The sequence below is a fragment of the Jatropha curcas genome, chromosome 9 (assembly GCF_041381405.1).
Source record: "Jatropha curcas cultivar XTBG-Jc1 chromosome 9, XTBG_Jcur_1.0, whole genome shotgun sequence".
Taxonomy (NCBI): domain Eukaryota; kingdom Viridiplantae; phylum Streptophyta; class Magnoliopsida; order Malpighiales; family Euphorbiaceae; genus Jatropha; species Jatropha curcas.
The window spans coordinates 7,718,890-7,738,029 of NC_143159.1; the positions used below are offsets into that span (position 1 = coordinate 7,718,890).

Below are 19,140 nucleotides of genomic sequence, written 5' to 3' on the forward strand. Positions count from 1 at the left end.
TGAGATTAATATTATTGATAGCCTATAAGATATCAAGAACTAATTGTAAAGAAAGAATCAATTGTATTTAGAGTTTTATTGCTTGAAGAGCTCCTTCTTCTTTTGAGGAATAATGTTGTTTATACAAGGTTCTTTCTTAAATTTCAAGTCAGTATTTATTTAGGAAAACACATGTATTCTTAGGGATGAAAGCAAATAGTAAAATTTTAGGATATCTGTCTCGCTTTGATCCATTTAAATAGAATATGGATAATTATAAATGAGTATGAGACGAATGCAAATAGTAAAATTACTACCCGTAATGGATATGAGTACGAATATAGATCTTTGGATACTTGATACCCGCTACCCGCTATTGGGTACATACGGGTATCCTGTCCACTGTTAATAAAAATTGTATTTTAAATAAGTTCAAATTTGGATAGTTAAAATTCGTGGATATCCTACCTGTATAATTATATTTTAAAGGGGTTTTGGATGAGTTCGGATAGTAAAAATTTAACCAGATTTGGATACGAGTACTTAAATGGATATCTAAACGGATTTTAAATGGATATGAGTAGTAACTTAAATTTTATGGGTATCTGCCGCTTCCATCCCTATATGTTCCTAATTAGGATTCTAGGCTAAATATCAGTATTAGTGCCTATAATTATTGGGGACTTATATAAAAATTACAATTAAGTTCCCGATAAATATTTATATTCTATCATACGTTCCCTTAGTTTTAGACATTTATGTCTAAATTATTATTCCTTCTCTCCTTCTGTATTATTATTTCCATTATTATTTTGTTTTAAAGCCACCCTTTAAGGTTTTCCAAGGTTGGCCTATTGGGATGAATATGTAGCTTTAGAGTAATGTCAAAAAATTATCATCCTAGTATCGATATTTGGACATTAATTGGTTTTATTTTTTAAAATTTGAAAATTAACTTTTGAAATCTTTTTCAGTTCACTTTGGATCATGACGAGATGAATCCTTAGCTTGAAAAATATGTTTAACCTTTTTACAACACTTAGCTTTTTTTGGCTCACTTATAATATGACAAGTTGAGCGCGTAGCTTGAAAAAGGTGCTTAACCTTATACAGACACTTAATCTTTTTAACTCACTTAGAGTATGGTGAGTTGAGCCCATAGCTCGAATAAAGTGTTTAACCTTATGAATGCATTTAGCTTTTTTAACTCATTTAAACTTAATTTTTTTCAGTTTAGTTAAAGTATAGCGAGTTGAGACTGTAGCTCAGAAAAATCAGACACTCAGCCTTGGAGAAATTGAGCACTTAGTTACCTCAAAACAATATAAATAATAAATATAAATTTTATTCTAATTTTTCCCTTTGATACATAACATTAGGCTACTAAATAATATAATCACATTGTTCAAATAAATAGATAGAAAAATATTTAAAACATTAAAGAAAGAAAACTTTTTTTTTTTTCCTTTTCTTTTGAATACGACCTCCTTTACCTTAAATGGTTGCATTATTTAACTTTTTCTTTAATATCTTGCACTTGACTATCAAATAATATAGTTACATAACTCAAATAAATAAATTCTATAGTAATATAATTATCTCATCACAAAAGATCTTATGATAGTCAAAAATGAAGTATTAATTTATCTCACACAATAATTAAAAATGGTGTTTGAAACATAAATATAATCTCACAAAAATTAAAGAAAACATAATTTATCTCACGTTTTGGAGCATTAGCATGTGAACCTTGGTGGCATCTATAGCATGAAATTCGGTACAAGAAACTTTGTGCCGTAGAACTGCTCAAGTAAATCAATCTCTAAATCATGAGAACGAATGTAAAACATAATATAACATGTCTATGTATAATTTATGCTATGCAGATAAGATGTTCCCATAACAATAAAGCACCAAAAAAGATTAGAGATCTAAGTAGATATAATGCCATATCATCAGAGTTGATCAAAAATTTATATGCCATGTCATCAAAGTTGGTCAAAAGAAAAGAGGTTAGGTTAATTGAGGTATGTCTAGCATACAAAGTGGACAAGGTTTGGCTTGGTCGGTTAAGCTAGTCAAGTTCATTGTCAGCAGAAGAGAAATCAAAGTCCACCTGCAAAAGCAATTATTGATATTAAAGATACCAAAGTTAATTTTTGAAAAAATATAAAAAACAGAAGGATATCAAAAAATGAGATCTGATACATTCAATGTACTCAAGATCTGATACAATGGATATACTCAGAAATTTTAATTTATTCAAAGACTCAAACCCATAAATTTACCAAGGGAAAAACGGCAAATACAAAACAATAATAGTTGTTAATCGCAATTGAAGAGATGAAATCAAACAAGGATTCACAATAATATGGTTGAAGAAAGTCAATCTAAACGAAAACTAATCTGCTATAACAAGCTCTTCGTACTCATCCAAGCAAGTAGTCCGCTTCATATCTGTCTGTTTAGTCTAAATTGCCATTAACAATCCCTACCAAACTCAACTTTTTTCCTTCCCTCTTTGGGCTACCGATGAATAAAAAACGAAGGATTCATGAATCCACAATGTCCCCTTGATTTTCTGCTTCTTCTTAGATACTATGGATTGAACGATGATGAAAAAAGAAAAAAAAAAAGAAAAAAGAAAACGACAATGAGCAACATTAAAAATTTTGAAAATAGAGTTGCTGGCGTACTTAGAAAGTTTTAGGAAAAAAAAAAGAAGAAGAAACTGAGATGAAGGGATGCTGAACCGACTGAGGTAAGATGGCATCTGGCAGGGAAACGTAATTGCCATTTGTATTATCATTAATCCACACTATCGCGCCTGTGATTTATTCAATGCTTTCAATGCTTTTTACTCTGTTAAAATGTGCATAGATTACAAAAAATAAAATTTCAAAGACCACAAGATCATTTTAAAAGCCGAGAGTGTCACAGAACTTTTTAATAAAAGTTCGTGGGACAATTTATATATTCGGCCAATTATATTCTTATGAGCAAATTTGAGTATTATATAACCTAAAAGTAAGTGTGATTGTGATATATTTAATGCAAAACTTGATACGTAGAGAGCAAGAGTATTAAGCAGATCTTTTTTCATAGATGGAGATTCAAAAAATCAATCAATGACTCTATTGTTATTCTTGTAAAAGATGTATTCCATGTTTACCGCACCAATTTGATTGCTATAAGATATCAAAGGTTAATTGTACAGAAATAATCAATTGTGTTTAAAGTTTTATTGCTTCGAGAGCCCTTTTTGAATAATAATGTTATTTATATAGGGTTCTGCTTTTTTATTAATGGGAGCTTTGGGTATAGCTTTATATGATTCCAATTAACTTCGATCTTAGTGTTGTATGAGTTCTTGAAAACTATAAAAAAAGGAGCAAGAACAATTTCTTCTTTTATCAAAAGGGTTGATATTGCTCTTAAACCCCAAGTCATTATTTATTTAGAAAAACATATATGTTTCTAAATAGGATTCTATGCTCAATATCAATATTAGTCCTTATAATTGTTGGAAACTTGCACAGAAAATACCATTAAGTCCTTAATAAATATTTATATTCTATTAGTATTCTCCTTCGGGAAACACTGTTTTTTTTTTTTTTAATAATTAATTAATGGAATATAAAGCAGCAACAAATGGCGCCTTTTTAGTCTGCAGATACGAATTGCTAAACCTTATTTGAGTGAGGGAACTAAAAAAGAAAAAGTTCGGTGAGCGAAAACAAAAATTCAAAATTTATAGGAACAAAATTTTAAAAGGTCACTATTTTATAAGTAAGGTTAAAAATTGCTGATATCCGTAGATATCTATATAAATATATAATTTATAAAATATAAATGCTTACGTGATAATATATTAAAATATAAAAGTGATGATGTGATATTTTATTTTTTATTATAATTAATCTTTTTTACATTTATTAAAAAATTAAATATTTTATTAAATATTGAAGCTCCAAACTCACAAATCTAATGGATGATTTCATTATAATTAATATTTTTATATTTAATAAATATTAAGTTTTTTATTGAATAGCTTTTTCTATAAAAAAACTAATGGAGTTATAATAGAGTCATATTTAATAAAAATTAATTAAATAATTTAATTACATTAACAAATAAAATTAAAATATTAATTTCAATTCATTAAAATTAAATATTCTTATACCTAATTTAATTTGCATACATGAGAATTTTAAAGAGAAAAAATAAATAATTAACTAAGTATATCAGTTAAATTACAATAATATACTTACAAGAATTAACTGTACTGATTATTATTACAATTAACAATCTTTGCATCACGCTAGTACATGTAGGGGTGGCCACGATTCCGGAACCGCTGATTTCGGTTTCAAAAAATTTGAAACCGGAAATTGACGGTTCTAATTACGATTTAATACTGAACAATTACCATTCCGATTCTGGTTCCTTAATGATTCCAAATCAATGGTTCCGACCTGTTCTCCAATTAATTGTCCGACTTTATAAAATCTAAAATCAAAAGTTAGGAACATTTTTTTTTTGTTGAAAATTTAAAATTTCAATATTTATGAAATAATTTTTAGAAAAAACTTAAAGAAAAAAATTTTAAAAAGGGTTTAACTTAGTTTGTTTATTAAAAAAAAAAGCCATGAACTTTTTTTTTTTTTTAAAAAAAAGGCTTCAACTTAATTTATTTATTTTAAATGAAAAGGAATATTTATAGTAAATCTAAAAAATCAATTTTTCACAAATTCCCTTAAAACTAGCCATTATATAATTATTAGGAAGATTAATTTGGAGATTTCACAAAAATATTTTAAAAAAAAAAAGTTATTGAAACCGAGAGGAACAGCCGATTCAAATCGTCGAACTTGCCAGTTCTAACCGGCTGGAAAAATCGCTGATTTCAGCCAGTTCGGACCGATTCTTAGAACTGCCGAGTCACGATTTCTCAAAAGTTGGAACCAAAAACGAACTGTAGATCTCCAATTCCGGTTTTGATTCAGGCTGGTTCTAATTCCTCACGATTCCAATTTCAATTCCCACAGGTGCCGATTCTAAAAACCGAAAAATCACCACCCTAGGTACGTGACTAGTTTTTGGATAAATTTTAGAAATAGAGGGAAAAGGGCACATAATATAATTATCTATCAATTATAGCTACATGTAATTAATCATTTATACTATCAATTATAACATGTAATTTCATTAATTACAATTCAAGAAACTCATTATTCTCATAAATATACTATATGTATATCAATTAATTAAATTAATTACTCAATCCAATAAATACTCTTATCAAATTGAGAAATAAAAAAACATCACCTTAGAATATTTCAAAATCATGTGTTTAATTTTAGGCTCTAAACAATTTGCAACCACAACTAACTTAAATAGTTGTTTAGATTAGGACAAATGTGAAGTTTCACCTTTAATATTTTTTCCTTTCATAGTGCCAACAATAATACAAGTCATCTTTTTATTTTACGAGCCAAGTTGATATTTTAAATAGTAATAGAACTGCAGGACTGGTAATTTCTAATTACTCGCTCCTACTTGGAGTATTAAATTGGTTGGAGACCAGCGATTTGGACACTGGTCATCGGACAACAGCGAGCAGCTGTCTCAAACACTTTGTTTTCAGTCCATATCTAATGAAGATGAAGCCCACATCATAGATTGTCACTTTCGTAAGTAGTAATGTACAGTTCACTGTCCAAGCATACGGAACAACAAAAGAAATGGAAAACCATGGGCTACTTTCACAATTAAAGCAAAAAGAATAAATATATGCAATCACCAAGTGCAACAACTACCAGATGGAGCTTCCTCTGGAGGCTTCTGTTTGAAGATGTTCTTTTTGACACCACTCGAGCCTTCTGCCAACAGACTTGGTGTTTCTAAGATCTGCATGTCAACATCATCTTCATAAGCACTCACCATTCAAGACAGATACACGGACCACACAATCACAATCATCCACCGCTGTAGTTACTATGCACAGCGGCTTCATTGAACTTTGCATTTCCAATGCTATGCAAGGCAGGATGGAATTGTCAGTCATGCATGTTTGTAGATAAATCTCAAAGGGTAAGCCACTAAACACCAAATAATGATCCTTGCTTACAAATCAAACTTAATGAGAAGAGAGCAGATGCTTCACCCAACTAGCACTGAGATCTTAGCAATTTTTCATGAACAACGTTATGCAGAAATTAGCAAAGTAACATCCCATTACTTACTTAACAAGAAATGTATGTTTCAGTTACTCTAAAGAGAAAAGAAGACAACAAGTTATTTGTTGGCTCTCAGGTGTTTCATGAGGAAGTGGGAATTGTATGATCTCAGACAAAGGACGGCTTGTTGCATTATGATATTTCTAAAAGTGCAAGCTAAACTCAAACTCAAACCTGCATAACAAAGAAGCTATAAAGGAAAATGCTAGCATTTCAGATACCTTTAAAACAAGCTCCTCAAAGCACTGTTCTACATTGACTCGAGTTTTTGCACTACATTCAAGGAAAAGGCATCCATATTCCCTGGCAAAGTCAATCCCCTCTTTTTTGGTGACAACTCTTTCACTGTCCTGCAAAAAATACGCTTACATATGGACGAGTCCTTTGCAACATAAAAAAAAAAAATATCATGTATTTTATCTAATGAGATCATGAGACAAATTCAGAAGTATATAACAAACTAGAGGATATTGGAATGCTGAAATGTATTCATTTGCCCATCCAGCCAACATAAATCGCATCGGAATTACTAAATTCCATCAGACCCTACACTACATTTAAAAAGATAAAAAAAGGTTCACTTGAATGATAATATTTTTGTTAGAAATGTACCTTATCAACTTTGTTGCCAACAAGCATCTTGATGCAATCCTGGTTTGTTGAATATAGATCAATTTCTTTGGCCCATATATCAGATAAATTTGTGAAAGTTTCTCGTCTTGTCACATCGTACACTGTACCAATTCCCAATAGAAAAATCTTAAAGTTAAGATAAACATAAGTATTTAAAAAAAAAAAAAAACAGTCACTTCCAAAAATTTTGCCATAAGGTTCATGCATAACTAGAGGTCAACTGATCAACACAATTGTGCTCTAAAATTCCAAAATCAATTATTTTTGAAGCTGAAGTGAATATATGCAAAGATTCTAATTCCTTGTGGAATAGGGAGAAGAAACATTCTGATGGCATAAAAACTAACTTATACAATTACTGGCACCTCCAATAGCAAACATGGAGATTCTTAAGGTGTATTATTATTTCTTCAATACAACCAAAAGCACAATAAATATACAGTAGTCGGCCAAGGACAAGATAAAAAGATGGGGAAGAGGAAAATTAGATAAAACCATGTACCCATTATTATCCCTTGAGCACCTCTGTAATAAGAACTAGTAAGTGTTCTGAATCTCTCCTGTCCAGCTGCAAAATAAAACAAATTGTAAAATTAACCTTTACTAACCACAGCACAGCTAATGTTAATAGCTAAACCATATTCTCATAAGAGATAACAAATCACAAATTCTTTTAGATAGAAATGCAATCATGCATTCTTAGAGAAAGAAACAAAATATATTCAAAACATTCGAATCCTCTTTTCTCTCCTTATTCCTCAAAACTTCCAATAATCAAAATGTTGTGAAGCTCTTCTATTAATTCATCATTTTCAGTGCAGAAAAATTTCAATTGAATTAGGAACATGATATATAAATCAAGGAAAAAAAATCTCACCTTTAAATTACAGCATTAGATCAAGAAAACATGAACCTATTATACTTCCACTATGTTTGTCAGGCAACAACCAAAGAAACAAACAAGACAGAATAAATATTTCTGGAAATAAATCAATGAGTAACAAAGGATTACCTGTGTCCCAAATGGCAAGTTTCAACTTTTTCCCACCTATGGTAACATGCTTTACCTTGAAATCTACGCCTACAAAATTTAGCCAAAAAACTAAAATTAATAGGATTGAGGTGCTTTACTAGAAATCCAACCCCACAAAGACAGAACTACTTCATTGAATTATTTTTATTTGAAAAAAAGAGTTACAAGAAATTCATATATCAATTTATTAAATTCAACATACTTCATAAGAACACATTTTTGAAACTCACATGAACATGGAAACTAAGCACATACTGAAACTCTTATGCATTAAACAAACAATTCAAAATCCAAATAAAATTTAGGGAAAAAATGTAATTGAGAGGAACATAAAAACTCACCTATCGTAGGAGAGAGATCATCAAAAGTCTTGGAAGTGAAACTCAAAAGCAAACTACTCTTCCCAACACCAGAATCCCCAATCAATAATAACTTGAACAAGTAGTCAAACTCCGGTTGACTCGAAGATGCTTCCATTGACAACGCAACAAACCCAAATCAAAATACCCTAATACATCATCAATGCGCAGCCTCAATCACAAAAGGTTAAAAATAATCAATACATGTAGTGTATATAAAGAAGCATAGAGTGAAAGAGAGAGAGGTGATACCAGGCAAATGGTGGCAAGAATGGCGAGGTCAGATCAGAAGTTGATGTTTTTGGTATAGGAAAGAAGAGATATGGAGAGGGAGACAGAGAAAAGTAGATTGCACAGAGACGAAGAAAGCTCTAAAGTCTTCTTCTTTCTTTCTTGTAAGTTGTAATGGCTGTTTCACTTTTCGCAGCTGTTGCTTATTGCTTTTGCTTATGACAGCAATTTTTGGTTTGGTACGCTGTATGAGGACTATGTTATTACTCTGTTCCCGATATCGTAGCCGTTCAATCCTCGCGATCACCTTTTTGTCTTTCTTGTTGAAAGGCGTACAGGGGTAACTGGTCAGGTGCGGTTTGAAAATTTTTTAGCCCAAACCAGGAATTGAGGTTTGAAAATTTTTCAAATTAAAAAATCAATTTAATAAAAAAAATTTTAAGTGCTTGAAGTTTGACCTAATTAACTATTTCATCCCTACATTTATAAAAATTAATTTAAGCATCCTGTAGTTTTTTTACTGTTATATTAAAGACTAAACCATTCCCAATATCTCAAATTTTACTGTGTTGTTACAATTGCTCGCCAAATTTTGCGTGAATGAAGCATATAATTTATTTTCGAAAGGTAAAGTACATGATGGATAAAGTAATTACATGCAGAAAAACGAAAGGCCAACATAATTTAAGAGAGTATCCATGATTCAGATATAATAACAAGCAGACTAAACCCCAAAATGGTTAAAGTAAATTTCAGGGTTCAGTCGATCAACCGCCCGTCTACCATGATCCTTCAGCACCAACTGTTGGATTCTGGAATGCAGTGAATCCCCACAAGGTCTTTAGTGCATAAGGGGGTGAAATTGTTACACCTTCCTCAGTAATTTTAGCTATCTGCAATTTGTAAAACTTTAACTGGTCAGGTATCAGTTTAAAGATAAGTATATTCATACAATTATATATCATTAGAACCCAAGGGAAAAGAAGTTTAAATTCAAATAAATAGAAGTTGAACAAAAATTTCATTCTCAGTGAGACTCGTAAAGCAATTAGCTTTCACATTTAGCCAGACTGAAGATTAGGAGTGAACCTCTGCAAGCCCATAAGCACGCATATGGAAGACATGCACAGACTATCACAGAACTCACAGATATTATTTATTAATGCAAAAATTTATTGGAGAATCCTTTATCACAATTTGAACGCATTTCTATGAACATAGGCTTTGATATCATTATTCTTTCCCTTTCTCCCCAGTTTTCTTCTGACAAATATTTTTATTTAATTCCTAGGCAAAGGAAAGATGAGCCAACCATATGATATAAGCAAAAAACTAATCTCTCTTTGCTTTTGAATGTCATATTTGAGAACCCTCTCTCTTTTACTGTATAGTTTTGCAAAGAGAAACTAGCTAGAGCTATTGCTTCTTTCTTCCAACACTCTTAGACTGGGCTCACTGGCATCTCCTCTCCTACTTTCTCATCTGATTTATCATCTTGGAGGAGGTATCATATAACAATATAGCATAGAAAAGTGTTATAGCATTTGTTGAAATAAGCTAATAAGAATAGAGGATTCATCGAGACAAAATGCCTATGGAACCAGTAGTTCTACTCTATAAGGAAATGACAGACATGGAACACAAACACTGCCCCAAAGTCAAGGAAATACCAAAAGGCAATGATTGCAGCTTCCACTATTTGTTCAGAGGTATCTGCATCATTGGCAGTATGAATTGACACAGGAAATTCAATTCATCAACTGGTACAACATCTAATTGGCTAAGACTCCCCTACTCGATAGTATCAGAAATTAGCACTAGCAGTTCAATTCTGTAGATTACATCAGAAGGCCTGCCATGCAGTTTTTAGATAATATGAGCACTAACCTCTTTCTCCTAAGTCAGTTTTGTTTGTTTCATCAATCCATCCCATCACTGAGCTATGTACAAAGTCCTCTAGATTCAATGTATACAGCAATTCAGTTTTGCCAATAAACTTTCTGGACTTTCAACTCAACCCAAAAGAGCCTTAACATAAGCCATACTGAATCAGATATGGATTAATCCCCTTCACCATGTCAACAACAAACTACATAGCAAAAACTACAGCAAAACTTATTCACTTTGCAGCATATAATTAGAGAAAATTTCAATGATCATGCGGCTGAATTAGAAAAGAAAACCAAACCTGAAGCTTGTTCACAGCAGATCTATCGCGATATAGGAGGACTCTCATGCATTTCTCCAACAATTTAACACCATCTTCAAAGCTCAGGTCCTCGCGCCACTCATCACGGAGTATTGGCCGTGCAAGGTGGTTTCCAAATCCAGTAGCTACATGATTGTCCTCAAAATTCACTCCTATCATACTGACCTGAAAAAACGCATAGGAACACAAAAAATTCATTATTAAATACAACAGCTTGTTTTGCCCGTGCTACTGTGGGTTAAAAATAGCAAAAGAATACAGTTATAGCTAAGCATCAATGCATGCAATGTAACTAAGGCCCACCATGCCAAGATACTTTTGTCCATTTTTAACTCCACCAAGAACCAGTGAATTCCACAGTGGATTAAACTTGTTGCGCCTATTATACATCACCCTAGTCAAATAGTTGTGGACCTCTTTTGGACCCAAAGAGTTTCCATCATCCCACATGTTGTCATAGAGGCTGCATATATTAAACATTATAGCCAAAAGTTTATTGTAAATTTCAAGCCAAACAAATAGAAAATAATCTCTTAGCCCTTTACTGTCTCTCAAAAATACCGTGAGAATAAGAATTTAACTAAAAATTTAATTTTTCTTTTTTTTTTTTTCCCGATCTCTATAGAAACCTAAACTTACATCAGCTCATCAAGGTAACGTAGAATCTCCTGAAAATCACTAATTTCTCCACTAGCACCAAGAAGAGAATGCTTCGCAATAGGCTTGATTCGCTCAACACTCTTATACCGCAAGGTGGATCCATAAGATGCTGGCATTTTAATAACAAGACAGAAATTTTTGTCATCATTCAGCCTATACAACATAATGGAAACAGCTCTCAAGTTCAAAATAAGCATGAAAGAAATCAGCAGCAATTGTTTGATCAAGTACAAGTACAACTCACACTATCTGGGATACTGAAATAGGGAAGGTATGAAATTAAAAAGAAAACAGGAAGCATATAAGACAATGATATTCAGATAAATTATAAAATTAAAAGTAAGCCCAACTATGCAAAAGAACAGTGCCAAGAGCATAAGCAACATATTTAACGTTGAAATTAATTGCAGGACTGATGGAAAGAAGAGAAAAAAGTTAACAGGGCTTCATGATTCATGCAGAGCACAAACTTGCTTCAACATGAATAAGAAAAATGAAGAAATCTAGCATCTTCTGCAATGGTCGATAAGTATAGACATTATTCTGATTCCAGAGATGGCTCTTTCATTCTATTTTATAATATATCACACAATTATGCAATCAATACATGCACCAGAACAACAATCCCACCACTATACCTCCTTAACTCCGATTACACAAAATGATATCTCAAGTAAAGTTTTGAGCTCAGCATAATGTAAACCTCATGCAAAGTGATCTATCTATGATCTTAGAGGAAAAATTGCTTGCTAAATGTAGTGTTGTACATTTGCGATTTCAGGTTTACAGCCTAACGAATGGAAGATAGTGAGAGTGAATGGATACAACTAAACCGATTAAGCAAGAAAGTAATTCAAACAACAACATCAGCAACATCATACATGCTTAAATATGAAGAGGATAAATTATCTCCATATGAAACTTAGAAGATGACCAGGATACTTCAATATAATTATCTCATAACATAGCAATTGATCACCATTATTTTAATTAAACATCTAAACTCACAAGAAAAATACAAGTGGTGACTAACTGACGCGTTATAATTCCAAAGACTCAACACTAACTCAGTTTATCCATTCTACTACTTTTCTTGTACCCGAAACCAAACAGAAAATAAATTAAATGATAGTCTAGAAAATCAAAAAAAGTAAAATAAAAAAAAATAAAAAAAAAAAAAAAAAAACATTTGCCCACAAACCAGCAACTATAAAAAGTAAAGCAAAGCAACTAACCCCCCATATCCGAAGCCATCAAAATGCCGTCTTTATACTTCAAAGCTACAACAGATGTGCCCGTTACATATGGATACCTGCACCAAATTGACATAAATAAATGCAATGCTAGGGTTTCAAATCACCACCCAAGCAAACCCCCTAAAAATTCAACAAAAATACATCTATACATAGAAGACTAAAAATAAAACATTGAGAAGTGGAGAGATAAGGAGGTGGCTACAGTGTCCTTTCAGAAGCAGATTCAGGGCCCAAAAGCTTGGCAGGTTCCAAGCCGGTCTCCTTCACCATACCCATGGCCATCTTTGGTTTATGAATCAAGCAGAGAATAGCTAGAAGACAATAGCAAAATTGTATATGTTAAAATTTGATTTGATTTTATTTGACCCAATACATAAATTCATCCCTCAACTTTTAAAGTTGCACCCACACTTTAAAAGTCGAATATTGAAACAAAAACAAATACATCCAATAGAAAAAAAAAAAAAATAAAAAAAAAAAAATAAAAAAAAAATAAAAAAAAAAAAAAAAACCAACAGGAAAATTCTCTACAGCAGCAAAACAAATTAAAACGACGATATTCAGCAGCATTATAAAATTATAGCAAAAAACTTCCTGAGTTAGCGATTAGATTATAAAAACATAAAACTTTAAACAAAAAACAACATTCAGTCATACATACTCTAAATTGAAAATCCATTTTAGGCTTTTTTTTTTTTTTTTATTAGATAGTTGTGAAGTTCCAATACATGAAAGAATATAGAAATTATCAGTACAAATTAAAAAAAAAAAAAAAAAAAAAAAAAAGCAGCAAGTGAAAGAACTGGATGAAAGGGAAAAAAAAAAACCCCAAAGAATTATCAAGTCCATGAATTATCAATTTCCATCATGATCATACAATAAAGTAATGAGTAAAACATATATACAAATAAAAACCCAAAACCATCACAAGATTGAACAGCACAGAGGAAGATCAGCTACAAAAATACAATAAAATTCAACAGCATGAAACTATCAAACTCTCACCTTCTTCGAGTCTTTGCCTTTGCAGTCGAGAGATCAAGGAAACATAATCGAGTCCGAAGCTTCGTAGGGAGAAGAGAACTTATTTCCGCGCTTAAAAAAAAAAAAAGTTAAGATTTTATTTCTTCTACAGAAGATCTTCTCAGACTTGTAGGTAGAAGAGATGGACCTAAATTTGGACCTGGAGTGGGCTTTTTTGGGCCGTTCGGGCCAAGAATTTGTTTTTTAAAAGAATGAGGAGGTATAATTCCCCTTGTAACGGTGCAACGTCTCAGGAAGTATGCTTTCTGAAATTCCAACTTATCTTCTTATCTTTACGAGATTGAGGTGGCTTATATCCATAGATAAATGAGTAATTATGATTAATGAAATGGAATTAAGTTAAGAACTGGAGTTTAAAATGGAAGATTTTAAGTGAACTAGAGAAATGGAAGATTGTGTTGATTTTTCATAATGAACTAATGTGTATTGGCTTATGAATGATATTAGGTTTACTACCAATTTTAGGGGCCTCAAGTTTTAGTGTTAGAATAATTCAGAAAGATCCGTTGTGACACCAAAATATAATCTAATTGTAAATATATATAGTATTTTATAATAAATTCAAATATCGCACACCAAATAAATTTTATTATAAACTAAGTTAAAAATCATTTGTGATTTGTAAAATTATTATTATTTTAGTGTCTTAAATTCATCAACTTAATTAAAAGGGAGCAGAATTTTAAAAACAAAAAAGAAAAAAAAAGAAAAAGAAAAAGAAAATCTTCCTCCATTAAAACATAACTATGGGGCACAATATTTGGACAAGGCCTGGTTAGATAAGCCCAGTTGAAATGTTCAATGGCTGGACAAGATGTGTTTGAATTTCGGATTCACAAAGTCAAGAGAACAAATTATGAAACCATAAAGCCCAACCTACCTTTGATTTGAGTGCAAGGAAAATGTTAGGACTAAAATTTTACAAAAAAAAAATAAAAAAATATGTGAGTAAAAAAAGTGAGGCTTTTGAATTTAAAACTAAATTAAATTATTTTTAAAATTACCAATCCTAATAACTCATGTATTCTTTTTTATAATGTAACGCTTTTTAAAGTAAATAGTTTTCTTTTAATTAAATATATAAATTCATCATTGTAATTTTTACAAGAATTTTGTACACACTAAATTCTTAGAGACTTAATTTTATTTTTAAAAGTAACAAGCCACGTCTCCATATTAGCAACACAATAATTAAAGTTTTTAATTTTTTATATGTAAAATATTGATTTGACATGTAATAATATAACTTTCAAAATAATAATTTTCACATTTTTAACTATTCAATAAATATTTAATAAAACTAATTTTGCAAGTTGAAACATTTCATAAAATAATTTTAATAAATGTATTTTTATAAGTGAAACGAACCGAAATTATATTTTCAAAAACTTTTCCAATTAAATTTAATGTACCGACAGCCTGAAAATCAATATTAATATTTTAGTGCGAATACTGTGAGAAACCAAACCGAAAACCGAATGAGAAAGTCGAAAACCATTGAAAACCAAAGATTTGGGCCGAATCGGACCGAATCGAACCGGTTCGACCCAAACCATCTAGAAAGCTCTTCTCCTCTCTATATTCAACGCTCACCCCTCACCTCTCACACACTTCCAGTCAGTCACCGGTGACCCACAGCCTCCCCAGCCACCACCCTCCTCCCTCTCTTCTCTTTTCTTTTTCTTCTTCTTCTTCTTTCTTTTCTTTCTTTCTTTCCTTTTCCTTCCTTCTTCCCTGCGTCTGTCTTCGTGTGACTAGCGAGAGACAGCAGGTTCGCTGCGCGCCACCCAGCCTCGCCGCCACTCCACGCCGGCAGTCGCATCACCTCCGTCGCCTCGCTACTCCTCCGCGCGCCACTGCCAGCAGCTCCACTCGCTGCCAGATTGTGCAGCGCCAGCTCCTTCTGCCCTCGATCGTGCAGCGCCTCACCCAGCTCCTCACGCCATTGCCACTGCCACTACTGCCGCTGCTCCAGGGCACCTCCGGCCATCAGCCTCCACCTGCTCTTCACTCCGGCACGTGTAGCCTCCATCTCCGGACAAGTAATTCCAGCATCCATTTTTTTTTTAGGTATAATTAAATTAGATAATTAATTTTAGTAATTTTAGACAATTAATTTAAGTATATTTTAGTTAATTAATTTAATACTAATGATGAGAGTTAATTAAATTTAGTTAGTTTAAATTTAATACTGTTAGTTGAGTTAGTTAAGGTTAATAATAATAGTTAATTAAATTAAGTTTATTAATTGTAGTTAATTAATGTAGTAATATTAGTTAATGAATTTAATTTTATTATTTGTAATTAATGAGTTTAGTTAAGTTAGTTAAGTTAATGTTAGCTAGTTAAATTAAACTTATTATTTTGTAGTGAATTAACGTGATTAATTTAATTTGGTTAATTTGAGTAGTTAATAGTTTTATAATTTTAGTGTTGATTTAATAAAGATAAATTAAATATAATGTTATTGTAATATATGATTTGGATTGTGTGGTGATGTTGAGATTGATGGAGGATGGAAATTTGATTGATTGATTGCCCGATGGATGGGCTGTGTGATTTGGAAATATTAGATATATTGTTGACATTTTAACAGGTAGATAGTCCAATTTTTAGGGGAGATGCTGCCGAAATTCCGGTAGAAAATAAAATAAATTTTTTATAGAAAATAAAATAAGAGATAAAATATAATTCAAACGAAAACAAATTAAATAGAGTTAGATAGAAAGATAAAGTGTTAGTGCAGAAAAGAATTTAAATATCGAGATTTAATGTCACGACCCATTTTCGTGGGCCGGACCGGCACTAGGACCTGGGTGGGCTTAAGGCCCCCGAAGCCCGTAGTAAGCCTAACTTATTCCAATTCGACATTCTACAAATATTTATGGATTCGGGCCCATTAACTTATTATGCATATGCATTCAAAATACAGTTCATATATTTAAAATGGACTTTCATTATTTAATTACAACCCAACTGGAATACAATTGCGGAACTCTACCTTTGTATTTACATCGTTATTTCTATCATTAACAGTCTTCTACAATAAGTGTCTCAACTCCACAAGGCTTTTCTTTCTTTTTATTACCTGGAAAAAAAAATAGTAGGCAGGGGTGAGCGCCAAACTCAATGAGTAGGGTTAGATAACCCTCTCACCCCACACAATCACACAGATGCTAAATATTTTTATCTAGTTACCGTTTAATTATATGATCATGCAGTTTGTCACACAAATGGCAATACAACAGCAATCACAAGTATCATCACCTTCATATAATCACATCACGTGGAAATTAGTCAGTGGCACCACCTGAAACCCCAACGAGCCGTCCTCACACATGGCTCGCCCTCTCATACATGTGCACCAGGGAGCCGATCCCCCATACGGCCAACTGGTCTTATCCTCACTGACCAGTCCTCTCATTGTTTTTCCATTTTCTCTCTTTTCTTTTCCATACCAACAGGAGGCAACTCGGTGGTCTCCATCCAATCTAGATCATCAAGTGCTCACAACAGGAGGCCACCCTGCGGGCTACAATCAAATCTAGATTATCAGGTGCGCAACAACAAGAGGCCATCCTGTGGTTCTATATAATCCATATCATCAGGTGCACACGGGGGCGCCGATCTCCCATTTTCCCGGCCGACGGTCACATTTCATATCATATCATATTCAGGATCCATATCACATAGACCGTCCTCACAAACCCATGGTGGCCCACTTCATCCCAATTCCACACAAACAAGGCACAGTATATACACAGCACAAGTAATCACATAATTTATTTAATATCAACAATTAGTGCAGCACAATATGGCAATTCAACAAATTAATGCATGATAGCATTTAGCCGTGAATGCATGAATGCAGGCGGATGATACTAGTTATCTAACACTACTCACAGTTCTTTATTGTCCTTTAAAAGGACTGCCTTTTTAGCCACATGCTTCCAGCTTTTGTCCTCGCATTTTGTATTTTATAAACCTTTAAAATAAATAAGAAAATTCTAAATAAGAATTTTAATTCAAAAACTTATATTTCACATTCGTTTATTTATTTTGGCTACCGGTCATTTAATTCACTTGTTATATACGCATATATATTTAGGTTCTCTCATTTATATAAATAACTATTCTAATTTATAACCTTTAGATAAAATCTCTAATTATTCGGTGAGAAATATTATATAATGATAATTCTAATATTGTATAATATTTCTTAATACTTCAAATTTTTGTCGTCACTACTTCTTAAGAATATAACTAATTTAATTCTTCATTAAGTGTTTTATTAAAAATTCGGCAACATTTTCTCTATAAACTGGACTATCCAAATTTTTCATATTTTCACAAATCCACACACACAGCCCATCCATCGGGCAAATTCATATCCACTAATCTCGTCCGCCATATCCGTCATTTATTCGGTCACTTAATTCACATAATCCATTATAATTAATTGTTCTATAACTATTTATTTGTTAATACCTAAAATTTATTATTAGCTAGGAATATATATATATATTTTTTTGTACCAACCTTATAGTTATACTTAATATTCATAAAATATATTTAACAATATTTAATTCAATTTACTTAAATACTTAATTAAGTTCATTAATTAATTAATTCGGGATTTATTCAAAAATTGCGAATTAAGCTTTAGAGTGTACCGATTGAAAATCAGACGACGGATCCACAACCTACATGAGAAGAGGAAGATTCTGCCTTTTGGTGCCTCACCGGAGTGTCGCCGGCCAGTCGCCGGACCACCGCCGTCGCCACCGTGCACGGTGGCCGGAAATTCAAATCTTGTGTCCTAGGCTTGCCTGAAACGGCGTGAATCGCCGGAAAAAGGTGTCCGAAACTTCAAGCTCTTCCCCTTCGAAATAGTCACAATTTCAGTTCAAATCTACGCTATAATCTTCTTCCTCGCGTTGAGTAGATGTTTTTAGAGTATTCATTTGCCAAATTCGGTGGCCGGAGGAAGGAGATCAAAGAAGAGGGAGGAGGAGGAGGAGGAGGAGGAGGTCACGCTACTGGAGAAGAAGAAGGAAGAAAAGAAAAGAAAAAGAAAGAAAAAAAGAAAAGAAAGGAAATGGGCCGGTCCGGTTCGATTCGAACCGATTCGGTCCGATTCAGTGATTTGATCTCGTTTCGTTTGGTTTTTTTTTTTTTTTTTTTTTTTTCGCTCGGTTTTTCAATTATTCGTGTGGTTTCGACACAGTTAATTAATTTTTAGGTCCGGTTTAATTTATTTAATTATTTAGTTGGGTCATAAAACATCTCTTCAATTAACTTTCTAATAGTACAACAAATAATGATAACAATAAATTAATTTAGGATAATTAGTTTATATCGTAGAGTTCCATTTTATTTCATCGAAATTTCTGAACGTTCTGTTTTTGGGCTTGGGCTCAATTCAAATTTGGGCTCAAGTTAGAAATGCTCGGTCTTCACGACCCATACTATAAAAAAAATTCGGATTTTTGATTTA

At 32.3% G+C, this 19,140-nt stretch overlaps 2 protein-coding genes and 1 long non-coding RNA gene across 5 annotated transcripts; all 3 read right to left on the reverse strand.

Moving 5' to 3' along the window:
- Window positions 1–5,637: 5,637 nt before the first annotated feature.
- LOC119369103 (ras-related protein RABC1) lies at window positions 5,638–8,679 on the reverse strand. 2 transcript variants are annotated; one of them, XM_037635632.2, is made up of 7 exons: window positions 8,496–8,679; window positions 8,226–8,415; window positions 7,864–7,932; window positions 7,354–7,419; window positions 6,831–6,952; window positions 6,440–6,568; window positions 5,638–5,889 (listed from the first exon to the last, which is right to left on the reverse strand). In XM_037635632.2, exons 2-7 carry the CDS (start codon window positions 8,359–8,361, stop codon window positions 5,779–5,781), a joined length of 633 nt encoding a protein of 210 aa, XP_037491560.1. In that variant the 5' UTR covers window positions 8,362–8,415; window positions 8,496–8,679; the 3' UTR covers window positions 5,638–5,778. The 2 variants fall into 2 exon arrangements, with proteins under 2 accessions (XP_037491560.1, XP_037491559.1); XM_037635631.2 differs by having other exon boundaries at window positions 8,226–8,392; window positions 8,496–8,678.
- Window positions 8,680–9,064: 385 nt separating this feature from the next.
- On the reverse strand, window positions 9,065–13,754 carry LOC105629179 (proteasome subunit beta type-4). 2 transcript variants are annotated; one of them, XM_012210720.4, is made up of 7 exons: window positions 13,605–13,754; window positions 12,802–12,910; window positions 12,579–12,655; window positions 11,323–11,452; window positions 10,987–11,146; window positions 10,663–10,848; window positions 9,065–9,367 (listed from the first exon to the last, which is right to left on the reverse strand). In XM_012210720.4, exons 2-7 carry the CDS (start codon window positions 12,879–12,881, stop codon window positions 9,254–9,256), a joined length of 747 nt encoding a protein of 248 aa, XP_012066110.1. In that variant the 5' UTR covers window positions 12,882–12,910; window positions 13,605–13,754; the 3' UTR covers window positions 9,065–9,253. The 2 variants fall into 2 exon arrangements, with proteins under 2 accessions (XP_012066110.1, XP_037491563.1); XM_037635635.2 differs by lacking the exon at window positions 12,802–12,910 and having other exon boundaries at window positions 13,605–13,727.
- Window positions 13,755–16,559: 2,805 nt separating this feature from the next.
- Window positions 16,560–19,116, reverse strand: LOC149493549 (uncharacterized). Its single transcript, XR_016322728.1, has 3 exons — window positions 18,317–19,116; window positions 17,547–17,628; window positions 16,560–16,731 (listed from the first exon to the last, which is right to left on the reverse strand). It is a non-coding gene; the product is annotated as an uncharacterized LOC149493549 (long non-coding RNA).
- Window positions 19,117–19,140: the final 24 nt, after the last annotated feature.

What these genes read in the sequence shown, in the direction of transcription:
- LOC105629179 (XM_012210720.4), bottom strand. Translation starts at nt 12,881, where the DNA reads ATGGCCATGGGTATGGTGAAGGAGACCGGCTTGGAACCTGCCAAGCTT. An exon ending in CGTTACCTTGATGAGCTGAT is followed by an intron (nt 11,147 to 11,322) that starts GTAAGTTTAGGT and finishes TAATATATGCAG; the next exon opens with CCTCTATGACAACATGTGGG. An exon ending in CTGCTGTGAACAAGCTTCAG is followed by an intron (nt 9,368 to 10,662) that starts GTTTGGTTTTCT and finishes TACAAATTGCAG; the next exon opens with ATAGCTAAAATTACTGAGGA.
- LOC119369103 (XM_037635632.2), bottom strand. Translation starts at nt 8,361, where the DNA reads ATGGAAGCATCTTCGAGTCAACCGGAGTTTGACTACTTGTTCAAGTTA. An exon ending in TGCTCAAGGGATAATAATGG is followed by an intron (nt 6,953 to 7,353) that starts GTACATGGTTTT and finishes GAATTGGTACAG; the next exon opens with TGTACGATGTGACAAGACGA. An exon ending in TTGAGGAGCTTGTTTTAAAG is followed by an intron (nt 5,890 to 6,439) that starts GTATCTGAAATG and finishes GTTGACATGCAG; the next exon opens with ATCTTAGAAACACCAAGTCT.